The sequence below is a fragment of the Polypterus senegalus genome, chromosome 7 (genome assembly GCF_016835505.1).
Source record: "Polypterus senegalus isolate Bchr_013 chromosome 7, ASM1683550v1, whole genome shotgun sequence".
In the NCBI taxonomy this organism is placed as follows: Eukaryota; Metazoa; Chordata; class Cladistia; order Polypteriformes; family Polypteridae; genus Polypterus; species Polypterus senegalus.
Window position 1 is genome coordinate 184,266,116 of NC_053160.1, and position 11,933 is coordinate 184,278,048.

General features: G+C 44.6%; 1 protein-coding gene across 1 annotated transcript in view; it reads left to right on the top strand.

The window, feature by feature from the left end:
• thap1 (THAP domain containing, apoptosis associated protein 1) overlaps window positions 1-11,660 on the top strand; it is a 28,815-nt gene extending 17,155 nt beyond the window's left edge. The window contains exon 3 of the mRNA XM_039759700.1: window positions 10,910-11,660. Coding sequence (XP_039615634.1) covers window positions 10,910-11,320 — 411 coding nt within the window. The 3' untranslated portion in view covers window positions 11,321-11,660. The remainder of the gene's footprint in view (window positions 1-10,909) is intronic.
• The last annotated feature ends 273 nt before the right edge of the window (window positions 11,661-11,933 follow it).

The window sequence follows — 11,933 nt, forward strand, 5'->3', positions numbered from 1 at the left end:
AGCACTTCATTGTGCAGAAAGTTGTAGGCCTCTGAAACAAACTAACGAGACATGGAGTTGAAGCAGAAACCTTGACAACCTTTGAGGAGAATCTGGAGGAGATATGGAGGACAGCTTAGCTATTAGCTAAACAAGTGGGCTCGATGGAGTGAATGGTCTCCTCTCATTTGTCAGATTTCTTGTGGTCTTACGTTTTAGAGAAGCAGCAGGCTGGGCGGAATTAAACACTTTGATGGGAGTGGAGTAGGTGGAGCTAAACACTTGAGAGGCAGCAAGCTGGGCAGGGCTTTGTGCTTGAGTGGCAGCTGATTGGATGGGGCTTCATGCACAAGCAAACTACCATCTCATGGAGTTGAAGCAGAAACCTTGAGAACCTTTTAAGAAGAATCTGGAGGAGATATGGGGGACAGCTTAGCTATTAGCTAAACAAACTGGCTTGAGAGATTGATCGGTCTCTTCTCGTTTATCATATTTCTCATTGTCTTGCATTCTAGAGAAGCAGCAGGCTGGGAGGGACTAAATACTTCAATGGCATTGGAGTGGGCGTGGCTAAACAATTGAAGGGCAGTTGAGTAGGCGGAGCCAAACGCTTGAGTGGCAGCAAGCTGGGCTGGGCTTTGTGCTTGAGTGGCACCTGATTGGATGGGGGCCTCATAGCTGAACAAACTACCGTCTCATGGAGTTGAATCAGAACTCTTGAGAACCATTAAAAAGGATCTCGAGGAGATGTGGGGGACAGCTTAGCTATTAGCTAAACAAACGGGCTTGATGGACTGAATGGTCTCCTCTCATTTGTCAAATTTCTCATGGTCATATTTTCTAGAGAAGCATTAGGCTGGGCGGGACTAAACACTTCAATGGCAGGGGAGTGGGTGGTGCTGAATACTTGGATGGCAGCTGATTGGCTGGGGCTTCATGCATAAACAAACTACTTAAGAAGAATCTGCAGGAGATATGAGGGACAGCTCAGCTATGAGCTAAAGAAACGGGCGACAAATGGACTTAATGGGCTCCTCTCGTTTGTGAAATTTCTTATGTTCTTATAATTATTTGGCATTATGAGTTAAATTCTTGAAAGAGGGGATTCCTTTGCTTTAGGTGTGCAGGGAGAATTGTGCCCTTGTCTAAAGGCAGGGTCAGGTTTATGACTCTCTAAACAGCTCATAATGAGTTTTCGATGGAAGGGATGTCACATTTAAGGACTTCAGCTGTTAAAGTTTGCAGTTGCTCTGTCACTGGAGCTGCCCCCGTAAGTGATTTGCCGTATGTAACTAAAGTCAAGCTTGTTTCCGAGTTGCATATTGCAGCGCACATGTAGTGCAAGGTGTGGGTCACATTGGTAGCCGGTAGACATAAGGTGTTTTCCCACCACAGGGACTTTGTTTTGAGTTTCTGTACGATTTAGACCCCGGACCACTTGTGATCCCTGGCCACTTTCGTGTGTTGCTTTCCTACCACACAACAGGAACTGTAAGCTTTATGCAAAATGTGTGAACTGTAAAGAAGAGTAATGCGGTGTGAAGTGAGATATGTTTGGGAGATCATGGGGATCCCCAAACTCCTCTGGCACATATTGCTTCAATGTGGTATACGCCATGGTGATGAAGGGTGGTGGAGGGCGAAGTACGGCATGATTGGGAGGTCATGGGAGACCACCCCAGGTCATTGCTACAGAATGATTGCGACTTCATGAGATTATTGCTTCAATGCAGTGCACCTGGGAGTCAGCTGTGAAAAGGGATGTGGTGCAAAGTGCAGGACATACAGACGTTTAGGGGCTCACAACCCTAACCCTACTTCTTCTAACTGATTGCGAGACTGTTTATGTAGTAAACAAAGATACAAATCATACAGTAAATACACAGACTTTTAATTAGATGTTACAATTGTAGGGTTATCTATATATTGTGATGGATGGCCATGGTCATTACCTGGCCAGGACGCCAACAGAATGAAAGGACCGGGGGATAGGGCATTGAGGAGGCGATACCTCCCCTGGGCCACTAGAGGGCAGCCCTCTTGGGTGGCTGTAGCACCATGGATTCTCGCAGGGGATGCTGGGAGCTGGAGTTTGGTGCAGTCCTGTTGGGTTCCATGGTGGGCCGCCAGGGGTAGCTGCAGTGCCCTGTAGAGAACTTTCACCACACCTGGGAGCGATTCCAGGTAATACCGATGAGCCACCTAGAGCACTCCAAGTCATGTCAAGTTAGGGAGCATGCACTGGTACAGCGTGTTGCCGCACCCACTACACGTTGAAACAGCTCGGGATCCCAGTTGGCAACCCCCCAGGCAGACACGTGGTCCAGTCCCACCCTCCGGAAATGACCCACTATCTGCCGCAGCCAGGAGTTACATGGGCGACCTCTTGGCCTGGTCCAGCCACTCGGGTCCCCAACAATGAGGATCTTACGAGCCGGAGCCTTAGAGAATAACGCCACATGGCCGTAGTGCCGTAACTGACGCTCCCTCACAATGCAGGTCATGTGCCTCATTTGGGACTCCATGAGCAACACAAAGTCAAACCAACGGTACCCAAGGATTCTCCAAAGAGACACAGTACCAAAGGAGTCCAGTCTTCGTCTCGGGTGACTGGATAGCGTCCATGTCTCACAACCATATAGCAAGAAGGGAAGCACCAGGACTCTAAAGACTTGGACCTTCGTCCTTTTGCATAGATATTGGGAGCACCACACACCCCTTTCCAGCGACCTCATGACCCCCTGTGCTGTCCCAATCCGTCTATTGACTTCATAGGAAGAGTCACCAGAGTCATGAATGTCACTGCCAAGGTAAGTAAACCTCTCGACGAGGTCGACACTCTCTACGCAGACAGACACCCTGCTGATGGCCGTGCCCATGAGGTCATTAAAGGCCTGGCTGTTGGTTTTAATCAGGACACTCACAAGTCCAGACACTCAGAGTCCTCACTCAGTCTCTTGAGACCCCCGATCAGAGCCTCCATTGACTCCATTGTTTATGATCCTGACGATGCTGTGATCTTCGCGGAGTCAATAGAGCACTCCCAGGACTTTAATAAAAGGAGACACCTCACTCCATTCGGGGAGCCGGCGTCAGGAGGATGGGGAACAAAGCTTACCCGCGAGGGAGTGGACGCAGAAGGACTGTGGAAAGGAAGGAAGGAAGGACTGATTGTGCTGTGCTTTATGTACTGTGCTGTGGGCAGAACGCTTCCTAACTGTAGATAAACGTGTCTGCTGTACGGAAACTTGTATCCTGCCTGTCTGTGTCTGAGTCAGGACGGCTGTACGCACCCCTAGAGTGTCCACAATATTTATATAAAATCCAACATCAGTCTGTCTGTATATTCTGAATGTCTGTCCGCTTGACATGAGAGAACTACTTAATGGATTTATAATGGGGTTTGTTTCTATAATTGGCTTGAACATTCTGGTTGATTTTGCGACTTCTCTAGTCACGCTAAGTATCTCAGTTTGCTTGTGGTACCGATTTATTCGTGCAAATCCGAGAGAAAGGCTGCAGGCTGATGGGAGGGGGAAGCAGACAGGGCTCTCCTCACTCACGCGCCAGCCTCCGTTTGAGTCGGTGTACCTCTCGCCACGTGTTGGAGTGCACCTCGCCTCCGTTTAGCTGCCGATATCTGTTTGTTCAGCAGACATTATCATCTAAAGATTGTTAAGGAGTAACGTTTGACGTTTTTGAGAGAGAGTGAGATCAGAGCTACATGTGTTTTAAGGCGCTTTTCCACTGCATAGTACGGCACGACACGGTTCAGTTCAGCTCACTTTTGGGGGGTTTTCCACTGGGAACAGTACCTGGTCCTTTTTTTAGTACCACCTTAGCCGAGGTTCCAAGCGCACCGAACCGTTACCAAAGCGTGACGTGTAAACTCTGCTGGTCACTGGTTGGCCGGAGAAAATCGTCATTACTGCGTCACTGAACTTGCGACACGAGACACAACAGACCCGCTAGATTTTTAGCACAGCCAGCGAAGGTTCGGACGCACCATTTTGTTTTAACCAAAAATGGCTGTTTCATGGTCTATTGAGGAAGTACAGCCGTCCCTCTCGTTGGTAGCCGAGGCGGATCCAGCGAGAGCTGGATGGTGCGACGCGGAATGAAAAAGTTTTTCAGGAGGTCGCTAAGCTCTTGGGTGCACACGGCTCCATTGTTGTGTTTGTTTGTGGCGTTCACGATGATGTCACGGTAGTAGAGGCGGCGCAACTATAACGACATGTGAATAATCCCGCGCACTCTAAAGCGGTACTAAACTGCTGTCGAAACGCAAACCGAGCCGAACTGAGCCGAACCAAGGTGAGCTGTACTGAACCGTGCTGTGCCGTACTATGCAGTGGAAAAGCGCCATTAGAGGGTAGGTGCTCATTGGCAGAGATATCACGGCCACACATAGGGGATACTCTCCTGTCAGAGCGGAACACAGTGCCAACGTTTAACGTCGGAGCATACCAACCTTCTGCTTGGCCAGAATTACATTTTTTTTTATTGATTTTTAGTTTGTCCTGTTTCACTACTAAGTGGGTGGAGCCACGGGGGACAGCTAGTAATGTATATAAGTAAAGAACTGCAGAATAGTACAGTGGAGAAGATGAATCTCTGGTGACTGACATTATGGCAGTGCTGGGAGTAACAGAACATTGGGTCAGGTTTACAAGTTAAGCCAAAATATTCCCCAACCTCTAATTAAATAAGTTCCCCACTATTATTAAGATAGCAGAGGCTATATCTCCACACAAGGGATTACTTTATTGCTTTGATGTGGCACATGGCACAGCATACCAGGAGGGCACCACTGAGGAGTGTTGGCACTCCATCTTCACCAGTAACTCTCTGAAGTCCAAACTACTAACAGGTTTGAAGGGTGGGGTCAGTCCTCGTGGTCAACCAATCAGCTCAGTTCATGATCCGAGCCACACCCACAATAGTTCCTGATTGAACAAAAAGTATGTACCCTGGAGGAGGAGCTAAAATAAAAAGCACCAGGAACTACAAATGGGCCGAGTTCCTATGGTGGGAATGCAGCACAAGATCCTGAGTTTCTAAAAAGTCCCTGATTTCTGGAAAAAAAAAGTTATAGAAGCGCCTATAAAAACCACCAGGTTAAAAAAACTGGAGTACCTAGTGGAAGTAAATAAATGAACCCACACCACAGACAGCTTGGTTGTAGGGTGTCCTTTTTGTATATTTAATCAGTCAGTCACCAACCCGCTATATCCTAACACAGGGTCACGGGGGTCTGCTGGAGCCAATCCCAGCTAGCACAGGGCACAAGGCAGGAACAAACCCCAGGGCAGGGCGCCAGCCCACCACAGGGCAACAACAACATTTATTTCTATAGCACATTTTCATACAAAAAATGTAGCTCAAAGTGCTTTACATGATGAAAAAAAGAGAAAGTAAGAATTAAAGTAAGACAACACTAATTAACAGAGAATAAGAATAAGGTCCGATGGCCAGGAAGGACAGAAAAAAACAAAAAAAAAAACTGGAGAGAAAAAATAAAATCTGCAGGGGTTCCAGACCATGAGACCACCCCTCTGGGCATTCTACCTAACATAAATGATCAGTCCTCTTTGTATTTAGGGTTCTCATGGAAGGACTTGATGATGACACACACACCCACGGGACAATTTAGGATCGCCAATGCACATAACCTGCATGTCTTTGGACTGTGGGAGGAAACCCACGCCGACACGAACCCGGGTCTCCTAAATGCGAGGCACCAACGCTACCCACTGCGCCACCATGCCGCTCTCTGTTCAAACAGCCCAACCTGTATTTTGGCATAGTAATAAAAAGGATTACTGTTGGTATTTTTTTTCTGTTTTTGTTGCTGCCATCTGGTGGATGAAATAATATCCAGCTATCCATTATCTAGCCCGCTATATTCTAATGCAGGGTCACGGGGGTCTGCTGGAGCCAATCCCAGCCAACACAGGGTGCAAGGCAGGAAGCAAAACCCTGGCAGGGTGCCAGCCCACCACAGTGAAATAATATCATGCTGCAAAAATCATATATGTATGTATATAGATAGATACTTTATTAATCCCAAGGGGAAATTCACATAATCTAGCAGCAGCATACTGATAAAAAAACAATATTACATTAAATAGTAATAAAAATGCATGTAAAAGCAGACAATAACTTTGAGTAATGTTAGCATTTACTCCATCGGATGGAATTATATGTATATATACATATATATACATATTATATCATATATTATATATCATATTATATATTGGGGCCCTTGTTTTTATAAGTGTGCCTCTAGTGTCTATCTGTGTCGGGTTGGGTGGCTTGCACGCCCTAGTTTTCTTGTTACTAATATATATATATATATATATATATATATATATATATATATATATATATTGTGAAAATCATCCTTGGCACAGACAGACAAGGACTCCAAAGGTACAAAACACGCACCATTTATTTTCCCCAAATACCACGCTCTGTTCAGTCCATTCTCTTTCTTCAGGCCGCATCCATTTCTCGTCTTAAGCTCCGTCTTTTTCCACCCGACTCTGGCTCCTTGAAGGTAGTGAGGCGGCCCCTTTTATCATGCCCGGGATGTGCTCCAGGTCTTCTGGCAGCACTTCGTAGTGTGGCACTAGTGTTGCCCTTGCACCTGGAAGCACTCCGGGCATGCACAGTTCCTGTTTCGGCAGCACTTCCTGGTGTGGCGGAAGTGCTGTCCTGTAGGGCTCTAAGACCGTCCAGGCGCCCCCTGGTGAGCTTCCCAGCTGCATTTCCGTGGCCCTCTCCCGGTCCGTCCTTCTTCCAAGTGTCCCAGTGGGGCAGGATCCCTGGTTGTCTGCCACTATATATATATATATATAATGTAATATATATAAATATATAATTAAATACAATCAAAAGCTTATTATTGTATAAAATTTGGGAACTCCTGTCACACACATTCCTATTCTTACTGTTTTGACACATTGGTGTTGAAGAATAGGAAAATTAGAATTAGAACTAGAATTAGAATTAGAACAATCTAGACGAGAACAGGCCATTCAGCCCAACAAAGCTCGCCAGTCCTATCCACTTGTTTCCTCCAAGAAAACATCAAGTCGAGTTTTGAAAGTCCCTAATGTCTTACTGTCTACCACACTACTTGGTCATTTATTCCAAGTGTCTATCATTCTTTGTGTAAAGAAAAACTTCCTAATGTTTGTGCGAAATTTACCCTTAACAAGTTTCCAACTGTGTCCCCGTGTTCTTGATGAGCTCATTTTAAAGTCACCGTCTCGATCCACTGGACTAATTCCCTTCATAATTTTAAACACTTCAATCATGTCACCTCTTAATCTTCTTTTGCTTAAACTGTAAAGGCTCAGCTCTTTTAATCTTTCCTCATAATTCAACCCCTGTAGACCTGGAATCAGCCTAGTCGCTCTTCTCTGGACCTTTTCTAGTGCTGCTATGTCCTTTTTGTAGCCTGGAGGCCAAAACTGCACACAGTACTCCAGATGAGGCCTCACCAGTGTGTTATAAAGGTTGAGCAGAACCTCCTGTGACTTGTAGTCCACACATCAAGGCGCTATATAACCTAACATTCTGTTAGCCTTCTTAATGGCTTCTGAACACTGTTTGGAAGTTGATAGCTTGGAGTCCACTATGACTCCTAAATCCTTCTCATAAGCTGTACTCTCGATTTTCCGACCGCCCATTGTGTATTCAAACCTAATATTTTTACTCCCTATGTGTAATATTTTACATTTACTGACATTAAATTTCATCTGCCACAAATCTGCCCAAGCCTGTATGCTATCCAAGTCCTTCTGTAATGATATAACGGATTCCAAATTATCTGCTAATCCACCTATCTTGGTATCATCTGCAAACTTAACCAGCTTGTTACTTATATTCCTATCTAAATCATTTATAGATATTAAAAATAGCAGCGGCCCTAGCACTGACCCCTGCTGGTCACCACTCTTAACATCGGCCAGTTCTGATGAGGTTCCTCGCACCATCACCCTCTGCTTCCTGTGTCTGAGCCAATTCTGCACCCATCTAAAAACATCACCCTGAAAAATAATATATCGTTACTTGGAATACATGCAATTCATGTTCGTTCCGTGTCTACAACAATCTGTGTAAATGTAGGATGACAGGAAATGCGAGGCAAGAAATTTTGAACACATAACTAAAACAGAAACTTTTTTCATGTTGTAGCAATAATGACAAAATGTTGACGTGAAGTGTATAATGTGTGAAGTCAGAAGTCCAGTTTCTATGTTGCAGTCAGTGTGTAAAAACTGAAGCCCAAATATCAATAATAGCATGAAAACGGCACTTAACAAATGAAATGACTTAACAAAACTGTTGTAAAATTTCTGGCCTATGTTTCCAACCAGAGCATCATTAGTTGATTTTGTCATTTTACGAGTTGACGTATAAATAATTAGATGGGCACATGTCTGTTTGTCTGGTGTAATTTTCGCCATGCCTACTTCAGATTTAAGGCATCACATCAGCATTACTGCATTCTATACACGGTGTACGCCGAAATCCTAGCGTGCGGCAGCACCACCCTCTGTGTTTCTCCTTTTCTCCACGTTGTCTCCCAAGTATCTCTCGTTGCAGCCTGCAGAAAGGGGTGTAGGGAAACCTGGGCAGAGTTACATGTTGAGTTCCGCCCTTATTGCTCTGCACATCACATGTCCGTGTCACACATTTCATCCTGCTCAGTTACACACTTTTACACCACCTGTATTTTCAGCACATCACGGTTGTCCTTCCGCCCAAACCCGCTGATGGTATTCACTGTTCTCCAGCACTGTAATGCAGGAATGTCCATCTGTGTCATTTCACTTCATGTATCTCGATGGGTGCTCGGTCCTTAAAATGTGACGCCGCTATTCAGGACATATATCGGGAATATTTTTGTTGGACAAATTGGTAGAAACTACGTGTTTTTTAAATTTAAGCTTTGTTTCAGGATACATACATTACAGAAGAAATTAAACAATATAACAGCTTGAAATTGTGGGAAGCATTCTACAGTATTTTCTTTAAAGCCGTATATATTATGGATAAATATTTTCTGGACATTTTCTGTTAGTTTAAAAAAGCCTGTTTGAAGGAATTTATTTTTATGGTCACTGAGCAATAAGCCCACAGAATTTTATGTTGTTAATACAAAATGAAGAGGTAACTTCTGTGGTCTATAGTGTAATGATAAAAACATCAAAGTTCACACTTCGTAATATAGGACATGAGGCTTCTCCGCATCTGGTTATGCAGGAGCTTAGACGCTGATTGTATTGGCTGATCCAGTGACTTGATGTTGATGATTATTACTGGTCAATCCAGCAACATGATTTCGGTGATCGGTACCAGTAGATCCAGTAACGCGATCTCAGTACCGGTCAATCCAGTAACACAATGTCGATGATCGGTATTGGTCGTTCCAATAACATGACATCGATGATCAGTATTGGTCGTTCCAATAACATGACATCGATGATCAGTATTGGTCGTTCCAATAACACGATGTCGGTGGTCTGTACCGGTCAATCCAGTAACTTGACATCGATGATTGTATTGGTCAATCCAGTGACTTGACATCAATAATTGTTACTGGTCAATCCGCCACATGATGTTGGTGATCAGTATCAGTCGATCCAGTAACTTGACATTGATGATTTTATCGGTCAATCCAGTAACACGACATCGATGATCGGTATCGGTCATTCCAATAACACAAAATCGTTGATCAGTATTGGTTGATCCAGTAACACGATGTCGGTGATCTGTGCCAGTCAATCCAGTAACCCGACATTGATGATCGGTATCGGTGGATCCAGTAACTTGACATCGATGATTGTATTGATTCATCCTGTGACTTGACGTCAATGATCGTTACTGGTCAATCCACCACATGATGTTGGTGATCAGTATCAATCGATCCAGTAACTTGACATTGATGATTTTATCGGTCAATCCAGTAGCACGACATCGATGATCGGTATTAGTTGTTCCAATAACATGACATCGATAATCAGTATTGGTCATTCCAATAACACGACATTGATGATCAGTATCGATTGTTCCAATAACACAACATCGATGATCAGTATTGGTTGATCCAGTAACACGATGTCGGTGATCTGTGCCAGTCAATCCAGTAACCCGACATTGATGATCGATATCGGTGGATCCAGTAACTTGACATCAATGATTGTATTGGTCAATCCAGTGACTTGATGTCAATGATCGTTACTGGTCAATCCGCCACATGATGTTGGTGATCAGTATCAGTCGATCCAGTAACTTGACATTGATGATTTTATCGGTCAATCCAGTAACACGACATCGATGATCGGTATCGGTCGTTCCAATAACACAACATCGATGATCAGTATTGGTTGATCCAGTAACACGATGTCGGTGATCTGTGCCGGTCAATCCAGTAACCCGACATTGATGATCGGTATCGGTGGATCCAGTAACTTGACATCGATGATTGTATTGATTAATCCAGTGACTTGACGTCGATGATCGTTACTGGTCAATCCGGCAACATGATGTTGGTGATCAGTATCAGTCGATCCTGTAACTTGACATTGATGATTTTATCAGTCAATTCAGTAACACAACATCGATGATCGGTATTGGCCAATCCAGTAACTTGACATCGATGATTGGTATCTGTCGATCCAGTAACACGATGTTGGTGATCGGTGCCAGTCAATCAGGTAACATAAAAGCGGTGATTGGTATCGGTTGAACCAGTAACATGAAATCAGTGAACGGTATTGGCCGATTCAGTAATAAGACATTGGTGGTCGCTCCTAAAACCCCCTGATCAGAATATCCCTACTGAATGTTTCTTGTCCATTTATAAAGATGTGGTAAACGCTTGAATTATATTATTTCCATTGATCTCTTTCAGGAGAAGGCTCTGGAGTTAACTGAACCACAGGAACCTCCACCTCCGATTTCGCCTCATCCCCCACCTCCAGCTCTGGAGCAGCCTCAGATGCTTCCCCAGCATGTTGTCCAGATGGTGGTCCACCCTGCCCTGCTCCCCAATCAATCCATCTCCTGTGATCACAACTACACAGTGGAGGATACCGTGCAACAAAAGAAAAGGATCCAGCAACTGGAGGAACAGGTCGAAAAACTGCGTAAGAAATTAAAGACTGTGCAGCAGAAATGCAGACGTCAGGAAAGGCAGTTGGAAAAAATGAAAGCTCTCCGCGAGTTTCAGAAGGACAAAGACGTAACATCCGAGAGCTATGTCATCCTTCCGAAGGAGTTGTATGATGTGCTTAAAAGCATCGAGCCCATTGACGGATACTGAGAACTTTTCAAGGTGTCTGCACACTGACTGGTTTATTTATAAAGAAAGACACTACATGCTGGAGACCCCAATGCTCACTTAGCATAACCTCGGATACTAACACCCCACAGCTTCACAGGGAGAACACAAAATATTTGGAACGTGAAGATCCATTCTGCCCATTTATTGGACTGTCATTAACAGTCATTGAGGTGTTTGTTCTTTCCGACACGCAGGACTGGTTTACAGTGTCATGAATCGTCCATGTTTGAAATGTCGCCGTTCAGTCCAGGTATGGTAAAAAGGGTGTTTCATTTACAAGCCAAAATCTGCTATTGTTTGAATAAAAGGTAACAGTACACCAAGTTTAAAAATTGAATAGGAGGTGCAAGAAACAATCACCGTAATTGTTAACAGGAGAGTGACGACGAAGGTTTGCGATGTCTCCCAGCACAGTCGCAAGGGCATGGAGGAGATTCCAGGAGACAGACAGGCAATTCCTCTAGGAGAGCTGGACAGGGCCCCTCATAGAAGGTCCTTAAGCCATCAGCAGGACCCACCGGTATCTGCTTCTCTGGGCAAGGAAGAACAGGATGAGCACTGGCAGAGCCTACAAAATGACCTCCAGCAGGCA